The sequence below is a fragment of the Octopus bimaculoides genome, chromosome 13 (assembly GCF_046866305.1).
Source record: "Octopus bimaculoides isolate indiv1 chromosome 13, ASM4686630v1, whole genome shotgun sequence".
Lineage (NCBI taxonomy): Eukaryota > Metazoa > Mollusca > Cephalopoda > Octopoda > Octopodidae > Octopus > Octopus bimaculoides.
Window position 1 is genome coordinate 18955919 of NC_142940.1, and position 16554 is coordinate 18972472.

The 16554-nt window shown below is 37.5% G+C and overlaps 1 protein-coding gene across 1 annotated transcript in view; it reads right to left on the reverse strand.

Moving 5' to 3' along the window:
- Nucleotides 1–2612: 2612 nt before the first annotated feature.
- Nucleotides 2613–16554, reverse strand: part of LOC149132821 (uncharacterized) — a 103578-nt gene continuing 89636 nt past the window's right edge. The window contains exons 6-7 of the mRNA XM_089362062.1: nt 12312–12333; nt 2613–10820 (exon numbers count right to left, since the gene is read on the reverse strand). Coding sequence (XP_089218188.1) covers nt 2735–10820; nt 12312–12333 — 8108 coding nt within the window. The 3' untranslated portion in view covers nt 2613–2734. The remainder of the gene's footprint in view (nt 10821–12311; nt 12334–16554) is intronic.

A 16554-nucleotide genomic window follows, 5' to 3' on the forward strand; every position in this document is an offset into this window, starting at 1 on the left:
TCGAATGTAAATAATGTAAATAATGTAAATAATGTACATAATTCCTCATCTCTTAAATATAGAACTGTATTACATATAAACTGTTCTAAAGTTTTTACTTAACATTAAATTGGTGAAAGCAAAAGAAACAAATGATTTATTTGTATCGAAGGGAAGAAGAAAATATACAAATTCGTAACACTTTTAATTTGCTATTTGCACCATGATAAATCCGGCATTGAGCCCAGCAGTAGCAGTTTGTATTTTTTACTTCGTGGGCTGTTCTAAGCACGACCTTATATCGTTTAATTGTTAATCCTGACCGGGACTTGAGGGAGATTGGGTTGCCATTTCTAGAAGATCAAGTCTCCCTTGTTGATTGGTGGTAGTAGATGGAACTGACTAAACATGATCGTAATATAACTATACAAGTACAACATATTATTGGTCATTGTGATATTGTAATATTGTAATATTACAATATTACAATATATATATGATTATATATATGGCTGTGTGGTAAGTAGCTTGCTTACCAGCCATATGGTTCCGGGTTCAGTCCCACTGCGTGACACCTTGGGCAAGTGTCTTCTACTATAGCCTCGGACCGACCAAAGCCTTGTGAGTGGATTTAGTAGACGGAAACTGAAAGAAGCCCGTCGTATATATGTATATATATATATATATATATGTGTGTGTGTTTGTGTGTCTGTGTTTGTCCCCCCACCATCGCTTGACAACCGATGCTGGTGTGTTTACGTCCCCGTAACTTAACGGTTCGGCAAAAAGAGACCGATAGAATAAGTGCTAGGTTTACAAAGAATATGTCCTGGGGTCGATTTTCTCGACATGGCCGCAGTCAAATGACTGAAACAAGTAAAAGAGTAAAGTGTAAAAGAGTACACACACACACACACACACACACACACACACACACACACCACACACACACACACACACACACACACACACACACACACATATATATATATATATATATATATATATATACATATGTAGCGTATCGTCAGACTCCAAAACCTGTTGGCCTTAGATATATGATATTTACCATGTGAACTACGATGAAAAAAATATGAGAAAGATATGGTATATAGTTTTTTTTTGTGTGCAGGAGTTTCTTGAAACGTAATTTATTTTAAGGGTTACGCAAGGGTAAAAAGGCTGAGAAACACTGGTTTATGCAATGGAAGTTGAGTCTTTAACTCATTTAATATGACAAGAAGTTAAGGCGGTAAGCTGGAAGAATCGTTAGCGGCGTTTCGTTCTGAGTTTTAATTCCGCCGAGATTGACTTTGCTTTTCATTCCTTCGGAGTCCATAAAATAAATACCAGTTGAACATTGGGGTCGATATAGATTGCTGGTCTTGTGTAAAAATTTGGAATCAGACAGGAAATTAAGGCGGCGAACTGACAGAATCGTTAGAATCGTCAGCACGCCGGGTTAAAAAGCTTAACGGCATTTCGTCCGTCTTTACGTTCAAATTCTGCCGCGATTGACTTTGCCCGTCATTCTTTCGGAGTCGATAAAATAAGTACCGGTTGAGGACAGGAGGTCGATGCAATTGACTTACCCATCCCCTGAATTTGCTGGCCTTTGCCAAAGTTTAAAACCAATATGACAGGAAATAGGAAAAGCGGCAGAAATATAAAACTGATCTGAAACAGAGAATAAAATGTATGTGATAATATTGGTGAAACTTAATGAATTGGTTGGAAAAGAAAGTTTTTTTGTGTTGGCGCTTCGTCGCTTACGACGCCGAGGGTTCCAGTTGATCCGATCAACGGAACAGCCTGCTCGTGAAATTAACGTGCAAGTGGCTGAGCACTCCACTGACACGTGTACCCTTAACGTAGTTCTCGGGGATATTCAACGTGACACAGTGTGACAAGGCTGACCCTTTGAAAACAGGAAGTAAGAATGAGAGAAAGTTGTGGTGAAAGAGTACTGCAGGGTTCGCCACCAACCCCTACCGGAGCCTCGTGGAGCTTTAGGTGTTTCGCTCAATAAACACTCACAAAGCCCGGTCTGGGAATCGAAACCGCGATCCTATGACCGCGAGTCCGCTGCCCTAACCACTGGGCTATTGCGCCTCCACTGGTTGGAAAAGAAAGTAAGACTTTGTTATTTTAGATCAGATGCAGATGTAAATGACTTTTGAGCGGGTGGTTGTGTGGAGGAGAAGCTGCAGGTAATTTCTGTTTTAATGAATGAATAGATAGAGAACATTTATTAGAAATATATTTACTTTATAAATACAAACAGATTTACTGACATTTCTTTCGATGATGGTGATACAATTAACCTCAGCCCCGATGCATATTTGTTAAGAATTTATTTCTTGTCTTGGTCTCTCTCTTTTATAGTAGCTTCTGCATGTTGGACAGTAAAATTCTTATTTTTTTGTGTGCGTGCGTGCGTGCGTGGTGCGTGTGTGTGTGTGTGTGTGTGTGTGTGTGTGTGTGTGTATCTCTTCGATTTTTTTCTCCCTGTGCATATATCTCTTCGACCTTTTTACACTCTTGAATAAAACATTTAACTATTTTTGAGCCACTGTTAAATCATGGTAATAGAATATTTGTGGAAAGCTAAATCTTTAAATTATAGAGAGTTTCAAGGTACAAATATTCTGACTCCAATCCGAAGCTCTATAAATACACTTTCATAGGTGCTTCACCAAAAGTGAGGAAAACTGGTCCAATGCCGACTTTGTCAAGATGGTGGGTGGCTTGTAAGCTATGTGACATATCGGTTCCAATAGTTTCGTAGATTTTTAGTGTAATAATCGTAATTTTTCTTGAAATATTGTGCTGTATTTTGTACATGCGTGAGATAATTATTATAATAATTGCGGTATGAATTATAATATTGACGGATTTTAGTTGCTGTTGTAGACCTTGCTTGATCAAACACTGAGGAAAATGTATGTACCACTCTCATGTAAGTTTTCCTAACAAGCAATTGGGACTTTTCGTAAGCTTTTTGCGCTCCTACCCAAGCATTGGTCCACAACTTACGTATGCCTTGTCTTCTATTTGTTGCAGGTTGGTACAATCTATTTGTTATTTGATTTACACCCCTCCACAAGTTAGAAAGCTTAGTCAACGTTTTCTGAAGTATGCGCTGGTTCTTTCGATAAATTTTCCCGATAACGTTCTTTCCGTAATGATAATAGCGTTTTGCCGTAGACACGACTCTGAAGACTGGCGCGGGATTTCCAGGGTGTGTAATTTTCCTTTCCACATGTGTTTTGTTTTCGTACTTGAAAACGGTTAAGGAACTTGCTGTTTTTGTTGTAGTTAATCTGGTGGATGTGGTTGTTGTTAACTGCTTCGCTGGTCGACATACCTTAAGTTTTAATGTTCCCTGTTGCTTATGGCTAACAGAACCGGAAATTGAATTTGGTTGCTGCGCAACAGCTTTACCAACAGTCGCAGGTTTTATAACCAATACAATACATGTGGATTTAAACCGGTGCAAACTTAACCAATTAAAATTGAAAAACAGTCTTAATCTTCGTTGTACCCAATTAACAATCATCCTCATGCTGAAGTAAGTATACTTATACTTGGATGGAATTATTGCAATCATAGACTTCGTCAACCAAGATATAGAAGTAGCAATATTTGTCGCCGCTGACTTTTTAGTTGACTGATCTGGAAATTTGAACATTGATAATTTGTTTACTATCCAGCACAATCGTTTTGATAACTTCGTATGATTACTAATTCTATTGGCACTTGCAACTGTTTTCGGAATTTTAATTCTGACAGAAATACAAACTTTGATAGATGGTTTCATAGTTGCGTTTATTTTACTGGGACGAGTTGAAATTGTCGAAGATCGGGGCGTTGTTAACATCTTTGTTGACGCTGTTGTAATTTCTCTTCTTGGAAGTTTTGTTCTTTCACTGAAAATACTGTATGACAATGATGTGGCTCTTGTTCTGTTAGAAACAATGGAACTTATTTTTGCTGTGGCATTTTGAATTGAAATCGTTTCTGCACTGGAGATATATTGGTCAGCCAAAGACACGTTAGGCGTTATATCGTGAATAGCAAATTGGGTTGTGCGGAAATCAGAATCAGTTTGTATACTTTTAGGTCTGTAAGTTGTAATATTAATAATCTTCGACATTAGTGTTGTGGTAATATGATCTGAACTATATGTAGCATTGATATTACTGATTATTGATTCAGTTAAGTTATAAATATTGCTCTTATCAATAAACTCTGCAGTCCTGGAGACTTCATCGGTTATATTTGTTTTCGAGCTGGATGAAGCACTACTTTTGGTTGTATAGCTTAATTTATCAGTCGTATTTTCTCTAGAGAAATCTGTGATATTCTCTGATTTCGACGGGCCTTTTTCTGTTGTTGTATTGAATTGACCGATGAAATCTTCAGTAAATAGAAAATGATCTGTTGGCTGTCTCGGTGATGAATGTGACATTGTTACTTCTGATGTTTGTGAAGATATATTTGTTCGGTTAATCTCAGTCAATGTAGTTATATCTTCAGATACATAATAATCTGAAACTTTTGCGTCAGTAGACAGAGTTGATGAAGTGATATCTGATTCTATTGGTGCAACGCTGCTTATATTGGTTGTTAAATGATCAGATGTTGAAATTTTGTAATCGAAAACTACTGTTACATTCTCTGTTTCTGTTTCATTGATTCCGAATGAGGTCTTCTCCATTAATTTGGTCACATCGCTTTCTGTTCCAAGACGAGTCTGTTGTATAGTCTGTGACGTTGAGTCTGATCTTACCGTTTCACTTGTTGTTACACTGTCAGTACTATCTTTAACTGGTGTGATTGATATTGTGGTATTTGCAGGTATATGTGTAGAGTATTCTTCTTCTGTTATATTAGTTGCAAGAAAGAGAGATGTTGTTGGTTGAACAGACGACACATTGATATCTGTTTCGTTTTCTCCAACAATAGTAACATTGCTGGTTACAGTTTCTTCGTCAGTTTTACGCTGAAAAGCTGCTGTAATATTGTCAAGGTAAGGTACGAACCGACTTACTTCTGATGATGATTGAGTCGATATGTTTGTTGATTCCGTAGTAAATAAAACTTCGGTTCTAAGTGCTTTTGCCTCCTCTGTTGACATTTTACTCGTGTTGTAGTCAGTTGCACTATATCCAGTGTAATTTCTCACGCTACTTACAGATTGTGTTTCCAATAGTTTAGTGAAATCATCTGTGCTGGATTCTTTAGCTGTCTGAATTGTAACGTTTTCAACCCAACTGTCTGATGTTTCAATACGAATGCTCGTTGGTTCTGTAGTAGGATATATAGTTTTTCCCTCCTCAACCGAAGCAAAAGTTTTGAAGACTATTTCGTCTGTTGTATATATTTGTGGAATGGCTGGAACGGAACTGGTATCATGAGAAGATTCAGTTGGTAATGAGATTGCTTCGACTGTTTTTGTATCAGTATAGAACATTTCGTCATCTTTGCTTATTGTGCTGGTATGTAATGTAGTAGATTTTTCAATGGTTTGGTTTAATTTATCAGTCGTATTTTCTCTAGAGAAATCTGTGATATTCTCTGATTTCGACGGGCCTTTTTCTGTTGTTGTATTGAATTGACCGATGAAATCTTCAGTAAATAGAAAATGATCTGTTGGCTGTCTCGGTGATGAATGTGACATTGTTACTTCTGATGTTTGTGAAGATATATTTGTTCGGTTAATCTCAGTCAATGTAGTTATATCTTCAGATACATAATAATCTGAAACTTTTGCGTCCGTAGACACAGTTGATGAAGTGATATCTGATTTTACTGGTGCAACGCTGCTTATATTGGTTGTTAAATGATCAGATGTTGAAATTTTGTAATCGAAAACTACTGTTACATTCTCTGTTTCTGTTTCATTGATTCCGAATGAGGTCTTCTCCGTTACTTTGGTCGCATCGTCTTCTGTTCCAAGACGAGTCTGTTGTATAGTCTGTGACGTTGAGTCTGATCTTACCGTTTCACTTGTTGTTACACTGTCAGTACTATCTTTAACTGGTGTGAATGATATTGTGGAATTTGCAGATATATGTGTAGAGTATTCTTCTTCTGTTATATTAGTTGCAAGAAAGAGAGATGTTGTTGGTTGAACAGACGACACATTGATATCTGTTTCGTTTTCTCCAACAATAGCAACATTGCTGGTTACAGTTTCTTCGTCAGTTTTACGCTGAAAAGCTGCTGTAATATTGTCAAGGTAAGGTACGAACCGACTTACTTCTGATGATGATTGAGTCGATATGTTTGTTGATTCCGTAGTAAATAAAACTTCGGTTCTAAGTGCTTTTGCCTCCTCTGTTGACATTTTACTCGTGTTGTAGTCAGTTGCACTATATCCAGTGTAATTTCTCACGCTACTTACAGATTGTGTTTCCAATAGTTTAGTGAAATCATCTGTGCTGGATTCTTTAGCTGTCTGAGTTGTAACGTTTTCAACCCAACTGTCTGATGTTTCAATACGAATGCTCGTTGGTTCTGTAGCAGGATATATAGCTTTTCCCTCCTGAATCGAAGCAAAAGTTTTGAAGACTATTTCGTCTGCTGTATATATTTGTGGAATGGCTGGAACGGAACTGGTATCATGAGAAGATTCAGATGGTAATGAGATTGCTTCGACTGTTTTTGTATCATTATAGAACATTTCGTCATCTTTGCTTATTGTGCTGGTATGTAATGTAGTAGAATTTTCAATGGTCTGGTTTAATTTATCAGTTGTGCACTCTCTAGAGAAATCTGTGATATTCTCTGATTTCGACGGGCCTTTTTCTGTTGTTGCATTGAATTGATCGATGAAATCTTCAGTAAATAGAAAATGATCTGTCGGCTGTCTCGGTGATGAATGTGACATTGTTACTTCTGATGTTTGTGAAGATATATTTGTTCGGTTAATCTCAGTCAATGTAGTTATATCTTCAGATACATAATAATCTGAAACTTTTGCGTCAGTAGACAGAGTTGATGAAGTGATATCTGATTTTACTGGTGCAACGCTGCTTATATTGGTTGTTAAATGATCAGATGTTGAAATTTTGTAATCGAAAACTACTGTTACATTCTCTGTTTCTGTTTCATTGATTCCGAATGAGGTCTTCTCCGTTACTTTGGTCGCATCGTCTTCTGTTCCAAGACGAGTCTGTTGTATAGTCTGTGACGTTGAGTCTGATCTTACCGTTTCACTTGTTGTTACACTGTCAGTACTATCTTTAACTGGTGTGAATGATATTGTGGAATTTGCAGATATATGTGTAGAGTATTCTTCTTCTGTTATATTAGTTGCAAGAAAGAGAGATGTTGTTGGTTGAACAGACGACACATTGATATCTGTTTCGTTTTCTCCAACAATAGTAACATTGCTGGTTACAGTTTCTTCGTCAGTTTTACGCTGAAAAGCTGCTGTAATATTGTCAAGGTAAGGTACGAACCGACTTACTTCTGATGATGATTGAGTCGATATGTTTGTTGATTCCGTAGTAAATAAAACTTCGGTTCTAAGTGCTTTTGCCTCCTCTGTTGACATTTTACTCGTGTTGTAGTCAGTTGCACTATATCCAGTGTAATTTCTCACGCTACTTACAGATTGTGTTTCCAATAGTTTAGTGAAATCATCTGTGCTGGATTCTTTAGCTGTCTGAGTTGTAACGTTTTCAACCCAACTGTCTGATGTTTCAATACGAATGCTCGTTGGTTCTGTAGCAGGATATATAGCTTTTCCCTCCTGAATCGAAGCAAAAGTTTTGAAGACTATTTCGTCTGCTGTATATATTTGTGGAATGGCTGGAACGGAACTGGTATCATGAGAAGATTCAGATGGTAATGAGATTGCTTCGACTGTTTTTGTATCATTATAGAACATTTCGTCATCTTTGCTTATTGTGCTGGTATGTAATGTAGTAGAATTTTCAATGGTCTGGTTTAATTTATCAGTTGTGCACTCTCTAGAGAAATCTGTGATATTCTCTGATTTCGACGGGCCTTTTTCTGTTGTTGCATTGAATTGATCGATGAAATCTTCAGTAAATAGAAAATGATCTGTCGGCTGTCTCGGTGATGAATGTGACATTGTTACTTCTGATGTTTGTGAAGATATATTTGTTCGGTTAATCTCAGTCAATGTAGTTATATCTTCAGATACATAATAATCTGAAACTTTTGCGTCAGTAGACAGAGTTGATGAAGTGATATCTGATTTTACTGGTGCAACGCTGCTTATATTGGTTGTTAAATGATCAGATGTTGAAATTTTGTAATCGAAAACTACTGTTACATTCTCTGTTTCTGTTTCATTGATTCCGAATGAGGTCTTCTCCGTTACTTTGGTCGTATCGCCTTCTGTTTCATGACTAGTCTGCCGTGTTACACTATCAGTAAAATCTTTAATAGGAGTGAATGACACCGTGTCATTCGGAGCTGTATGTGTAGAATATTCTTCCTTTGTTTCAATAGTTTCAGGAAAGAGAGGAGATCTGGATGTTGATTGAGTTGGTGACACACTAAAATAGGTTTCATTTACTCCTGCAGTAATAACACTACTGGTCATAGTTTCTTCGCCACCATGTTTGCTAGATGCTTCATTCTGAAAAGCCGTTGTAGCATTATCAAGGTAAGATACGAACCGAATTAGCTTAGATGACGATTCAATCGCGGTGTTTGTTGCATCTATAGTAAATGAAGAATCGGTTTTAAGTTCTTTTAATTCCCCTGTTGACATTTTACTCGTGTTGTAGTCAGTTGCACTATATCCAGTGTAATTTCTCACGCTACTTACAGATTGTGTTTCCAATAGTTTAGTGAAATCTTCTGTGCTGGATTCTTTAGCTGTCTGAATTGTAACGTTTTCAACCCAACTGTCTGATGTTTCAATACGAATGCTCGTTGGCTCTGTAGTAGGATATATAGCTTTTCCCTCCTCAACCGAAGCAAAAGTTTTGAAGACTATTTCGTCTGCTGTATATATTTGTGGAATGGCTGGAACGGAACTGGTATCATGAGAAGATTCAGATGGTAATGAGATTGCTTCGACTGTTTTTGTATCATTATAGAACATTTCGTCATCTTTGCTTATTGTGCTGGTATGTAATGTAGTAGATTTTTCAATGGTTTGGTTTAATTTATCAGTCGCATTTTCTCTAGAAAAATCTGTGATATTCTCTGATTTCGACGGGCCTTTTTCTGTTGTTGCATTGAATTGATCGATGAAATCGTCAGTAAATAGAAAATGATCTGTTGGCTGTCTCGGTGATGAATGTGACATTGTTACTTCTGATGTTTGTGAAGATATATTTGTTCGGTTAATCTCAGTCAATGTAGTTATATCTTCAGATACATAATAATCTGAAACTTTTGCGTCAATAAACAGGGTTGATGAAGTGATATCTGATTTTACTGGTGCAACGCTGCTAATATTGGTTGTTAAATGATCAGATGCTGAAATTTTGTAATCGAAATGTACTGTTATATTCTCTATTTCTGTTTCATTGATTCCGAATGAAGTCTTCTCCATTAATTTGGTCACATCGCTTTCTGTTCCAAGACGAGTCTGTTGTATAGTCTGTGACGTTGAGTCTGATCTTACCGTTTCACTTGTTACACTGTCAGTACTATCTTTAATTGGTGTGAATGATATTGTGGTATTTTCAGGTATATGTGTAGAGTATTCTTCTTCTGTTATATTAGTTGTAAGAAAGAGAGATGTCGTTGGTTGAACAGACGACATATTGAAATCTGTTTCGTTTTCCCTAACAGTAATAGTTTCGTCTAAAACACGAGTCGTAGATATATTTGTCCTGCTAATTTCAGTCAATTCAGTAACATCCTCAGATACATAATAGCCTGGAAGTCTTGTGTCTGTAAGCTGGGTCGTTGAAGTGATATTTGCTTCAGTGATTGTAGCCCTGCTAATGTCGGCTGCAAAAGAATCAAACGAACTCTTCTCCTTTATTTCTGTAAAGTCATCTGTTGTATCACCAAGATCAGGTTGAAATGTGACTGCTAGTGTTGAGTCTGATTTTAAATGCTCTTCTGTCGTTGCCTTTCTAAACTGGGTAGGCATTAAAGACTTTTCTGTTTCCATAACTTCTGAAGTTACAAGGTCCATTGTAGAATGTAGTTTTGTTGTTATACCTTTCTTTTTCTTTGTCATATCAGTTTCAAAGAGGAAACTCGGTGTGACTGCTGGTTGGGTTGATGAGGCGTTTTTATCTGTACTATCATCACTAACTGCAATAACTGTTCGACTAGTATCAAAAGCTTCCCGTCTCAATGAAGCAGGTGACGCTGTGGATGTAGTTATATTTGTGTCAGTGTCGTGCTCTGAAATAGAAGAGCGTATCAGTGTACTACCAGTTGTTTCATATTTTTGTACGCTAAATATTGGTAGAGAGCTAGATGTAGCCTTAGATGGGATTGTTGTTTCAGAGGTTGCATCTGTGTGAAATTGTTTTGTGACTGGCGGAGACCTTGATGTCTTCGCGGCTGTAACATTTAATTTTACTTTAAGTGTAGTATCTGACATGATTGTACTAGCTTCATAAAGATGTCGAGATGTTGTCGTAGCTGTTGTGACATGTGATACGCTTTTCTGAGAGTCTTCATCGTGAGAGACACTTGTCGACTTCGTCTGATATGTGCTCGCTGTTTGGATAAGTCTTGCAGTGGTTTTATGTAGCAATATGTCGCAAGTTGTTCCTATTAACAAAAAAAAAACAAAAAAAAAACAAGATATAAACGCATGTTTCTTATCATAGACATGAAGCTTTAGACAAATATATTTGAAGATATTGATGCAGAAAATTAACCTAACAGTGTAATGTTTGGAAGACTGAGATCTGTGAGTGGGGCTGAAGAGTTACTGGCTTTGGCTAAAAGAAAATACAGGAGGATCAGTTAATTATGATTTTATTCAACATATTCCCCCTCTCAGATTCACACACACTGCATCTGTCCTTCAGTTTTCTAACTCCTTTAAGAGATCTCGGAAGGTTAGGCCTCCAACCAGACCTTTCGTAATACCCTTAAAGCCAGGAAATTTTCAGCACCCTCTCGTAGTAGCTCAATCCTTCGCCATTGACTCCCTTAGACCAGGGTTTCTCAACGATTTCTTTAATCTGTGGACCCCTTTGATTACTATTTTATTCTGATGGACCATAAAACCATTCGATGTTTAAAAATTAGTTTAATGGAAACTTATTCCACAATTCCTATTTTGTATTTCACTCATTCACTTGTATTGGTCGAATAATGTAAAATGGCTGTTTCTTTTAATATATATCAATACATACATCTAAAGCAAAATATTTTTAGGGGCCATTGAAATACTATTGTAGGTCCCCAATTTACTATTTTGTTGCGCGGACCCACAAGAATCTTACGTCGACCCTCAGAGGCTATATGGACCCCGGTTGAGAACCACTGATTTAGACGATACACTTAAATGAATCAAAGTCATTTGTTCAGTGGAGTGTTTACAACAGTGATGATGGACAAGAGCCTACTAAGTGACAATGTAATTGAGTGGTAACCTCACATGGTCAACTAATAATCAGTGTAACAGAGCTATTGAAGGTTTAATCGGTGAGAAGTATTATTGCTATTTTTTCAGTCTCAGACAATCTGTTTAGATTTCTGGAATGTCTTTTATCAAAAGTTTGCTCGATGAGAGCTAGCATGGACCTAAACTACAATAATTATCTTTCCTCCTGCCTAAGCCTTATCAGTTCAGGCTCTTTCTTAAGTAGTTAAGTTAATTGTGGCCCTGATAGATTATTTCCTAGTTGTTCCTGAATCATGATTGGTACCGATTAGGTTATTTGGCCCTTACTGGAATCTTTCTGTATTTCATAGAAATCTTTCTATTTCATAAAAATAGATACCATGTTCACCTTCACTCAATGTTCTAGCTTGAAAGTATTTGTGTATGTGGTCTAGTTCCAAATTAACACAGATCAAGCACATCTCTAGCCAAAGGCATTCCACCCGTGACCTTTTCATTTTTGGGGACATAGCTTATTTTCGATTGCATCAGCTAATTTATCCTTCATTGTTTTAAAAATAAGAAATGGGTGGTAGTTTAAGATATATTTCGTTGCTTTTTTTGTAAGTCGAGTAATCATATAGCGGTTCTCTTTTTTGCTCAGAGCATTTAAGTGATAAATACTGCTGAGTTAAAACATATCTGTGAACAACTATCGGCTAAACAAGAAATTATTAGTGTTTACCAATGTTGAGACAGTACACGAAAAGGAAGCTTTCAGTAGAATTACAATAACCTCACGGAATATGAAAATTACAATGTGCTTACAGTTACTGCAACTGCAAACACAAGCAATCTTAAAAAACAAAACAATGAAAAAACATGCGAAACAACTTAGTGAACTATAACAGAAATAGCATTTGAAAAAAACAAAAACACTATGTCTCCCACTCAGTGCACACGATGATAAAAATCACACACACACACACACACATACACACACACAGTAGTAGCAACATTAAAATCGGCAATAGCTCCGAACAGTGCACTGGCAAGCATAGCAACAATGACAAGTATATAATAGAGACAGCCGTCCTGTGCAGATCAAGTTTTTTCTTGCCCGCATCTCTCAGAATATAAACCCACAGGAACAGAATAAAGATTAACGAGAATCTAACATGTCGAATCTGTTACACTAACTCACATATAATTAACCACGGAATGTCAGAATGGGCAATATGCTCCCCTTCTAAATTGAGGTATATCCAGACGTTCAGTCAACAGTCTATAAGGAATGCATAAACTAAGTCAGAACTAATCTGGTGCTACAAAGCAATAACAGGTATAGAACAATAATAGATAGAGATCTAGATGAAATGGGATAGTGTTAGCTAAGCATATTTACTGGAGGCAAAAATGCAGTGCTGGTGACATAGTGTGAACCTCCCAGCGTGCGTTTGGTGACAGGACATGGACTTCCGAGCATGCTTTATGATCGAACATCAGCCACTGCCAAGCGTGTGTTTTGTGCTAGGATATGAACCATCGAATGTGCGATTGGTGATATGACATTAACCGCCGAACATATTGTAGGTTGGTCAACCATTTACCAACTCGATCCAATACTTATCTATTTAAATATAAAATAGGAAGAAAAAGAAAAAGAGAAAGAAATAAAAGCCTGAAATAGCATATCTCTCTCTTGATGCATAGATACCATACGTACGTACGTATATACATACATACATACCGACATACATAAATACATACATACATACATACGTACATACGTACGTACGTACATACATACATACATACATATACGAATCCTAAATCATTTGCTCAGTGTAGAGAATAAACCACCAATATTGCCCAAGCGACCTTAACACCAAGTTTGCTATTCAGTTTACATGTGAAGTCGCATTTCTCAGTGGTTAAAGCGTCGGGCTCACAATTATGAGGTTGTGAGTTCGATTCCAGGCCCAGGCAGTGTATTGTGTTCTTGAGCAAGACACTTTATTTCATGTTGCCTCAGTTCGCTCAGATGTAGAAATAAGTTGCGACATCACTGGGGTTAAGCTGTATCGGCTTTTGCCTTTCCCTTGGATAACATAGGTAGCGTGGAGTGGAGAGGCTTGTATACATGGGCGACTGCTGGTCTTCCATTAACAAACAGACATGTACCTTGGAGGGAAAATTCCTAGGTGCAATCCCATGGTCAGTCATGACCAAAGGGGGTGTTTACCGTTTACGATTCATCCAAGGTTGGTTCCTTGTGCCATACGCCTCTTACACAAATCGGGCTCAGAACACATAACCATGTTGCGATACAATTTCTTTTTCTCGACGGGCCTGCTCGCTTTTTTATATTATCCCAAAACAAATAAAAGAAAAAATAGCCTATAACCTTCAAGTTATCCGAACAAGTTTCTTCAAGGGACACAACTCATGGAACAATAATTACTGAATGGGATGAGATACCACAGATCTTTACTTAAGTATGATTACAAATTGTATCTGTGCGAACTGTACTGACTCTACTGACGATGCTTCTGTCTAATGCTGAGAGAATACGGGGTAAGGAGGCATCACCTGTCGCTAGTTTCCGGCCATCTACGGTCGCTGCCTGCATTTATGTATACAATTATATGTGCGTTGACGACAGAAACAAAGCCATTTAGCTCTATTTCTAGCAGTGTAGGTGTTCTAACACTCTGAGTCATATTTAATGACATTTATTGTTTTCCATTCTGGTGAAACTTTGCTAACTAGCTGCCTCACTGTTTTTTTCTCTGTCTTTCTCTCTCCCCTCTTTCTCTTTCTCTCTCCCCTCTTTCTCTTTCTCTCTCCCCTCTTTCTCTTTCTCTTTCTCTCTCCCCTCTTTCTCTTTCTCTCTCCCCTATTTCTCTTTCTCTCTCCCCTATTTCTCTTTCTCTCTCCCCTCTTTCTCTTTCTCTCTCTCCCTCTTTCTCTTTCTCTCGCTTTCCCTTCTTTCTCTCTCTCTCTCTCTCTCTCTCTCTCTCTCTCGTTGTTCACACGTGACCATCGTCCATCTTTCTTTTCCTGACATGACCATCTTTCTTTTCCTAACGTGACCATCTTTCTTTTCTTGCACGGAAGTTCAGAAGGACAGACGTGTTTTTATCTCTCTCTTCTATCTTTTGTCTTTTCAAAAAAAAGTGTTTCTCCCAGCATTCATAATTTTCCTCTCGTTGTGGTCTAACGACCCTGAATTTTCTTTTCGTTCAGTTTCCTTGTATGTCTCTACTGCCATGTTTTTGTTCCCAACTTTGACCGTCCATAAATCCTAAATTTTATTTTAGAATTTATGGGAGCAACTGTCTTTGAAGACTCATATTGTCGTTGAATGCTCGAAATGAGGAGTAGATAGACAGCCGACAACTGATGAAGGGACCTTTCTCTGTGTTTACTTGTCCTGTTTTCCATTTTTTCTCGTTGTTTATATATATTATATATGATTTATTATATATATGTGTGGGTATGTGTGTGCGTGGGTGTGTGTGTACACACATACATACACACACACACCCATACGCACTTAAAAGCGCACGCGTAGCAGAGACTATATGAAATGTGAAGCAAAGATGAATTTAAATGCACTTCAGTTCTATGAAGGTTAGAAGGCCGAAACTTCGAGGTCACTGTCAGCAATCTTGTAAAAGTATAAATAATGTCTATCTATCTATCTATCTATCTATCTATCTATCTATCTATCTATCTATCTATCTAATCTGTCTATCTATCTATCTGTCTGTCTGTCTGTCTGTCTGTCTGTCTGTCTGTCTATCTATCTATCTATCTATCTATCTATCTATCTATCTATCTATCTATCTATCTATCTATCTGTATGTATGAATGTGTGTGTGTGTGTGTGTGTGATGTTTTCACTTACATTTTTATTTACATGTAATGGCTATCTTTACTCTTAATTGGACATACAAACGTATAATAACTTTCGATTTTCTCTCTCTCGCACTCTCTGTAGGTGTGTGGTAAGAAGCTTGCTTTCCAGCCACATGGTTCTGGGTTCAGTCGCACTGCGTGTCATCTTGGGCAAGTGTCTTCTACTATAGCCTCGAGCCGACCAAAGCCTTGTGAGTGAAATTGGTTTGGTTGACAGAAACAGAAAGAAGCTTGTTGTGTGTGTGTGTATATAAATATATATATATATATAATATAAATGATATATATATGCATGTATACATACGTATATGTACATACTTACATATATACGTATATACATATGCATATGTGGGCACAGGACGTCATAGAACGTAAAATACAAAAAATACAAAAATATGGAATACGAAATACGAATACATGAAATATGAACTTTTTTGCGAACAACAAAGGAAACAAATGGAAAACATGACACGCAACACAAAGAACGGCCCTTCATCAGTTGTAGACTGTTTTTCTAATCCGTATTTCGAGCATTTTACAAGATACGCCTTCGATAAAATAGTTGTTCCCTCAAAGTAAATTAAATAAAATTTGGAATTTTCTGGAAGGTCAAAATTTGTAACAAAAACAGGACAATGAAAACAAACAGGAAGTTGTGCTAAGCCTAAACGAAGTGAGGTAGCGAACGCGAAGAAGCAGGCCTGGAGAGGAGACATACAAGAATAGGTCTGTTTCATCCAACTGTATCAGAACGAAAAAAAGAAACAACTTAGGGAAAGAAGAAAGATGGCCGATGGTCACCTGGGAACCACGAGAGATCAAAGGAGGAGAGTGAGGGTGAGAGAGTGATAGACAGAGAACGGCGAAGAGGAGAGAAAAAATTAGAGAAAGGGTAAGAGAGAAAAAAACGAGAAGGAGAGAAGAGGAGATAAAAAGAATTAGAGAGAAGAAGAGAGAAAACGAAAGAGTGATAGAATAATAGAGTAATAGAAGAGACATCTGTGTGTGGTGCCTGTGTTTGTCCCTCCCATCCCCACTTGACAGCCGGTGTGGGTGTGTTTACGTACCCGTAACTTAACGGTCCAGCAATAGAGACCGAGAGAATAAGTACCAGGCTTAAAAAGTAAGTCCTGGGG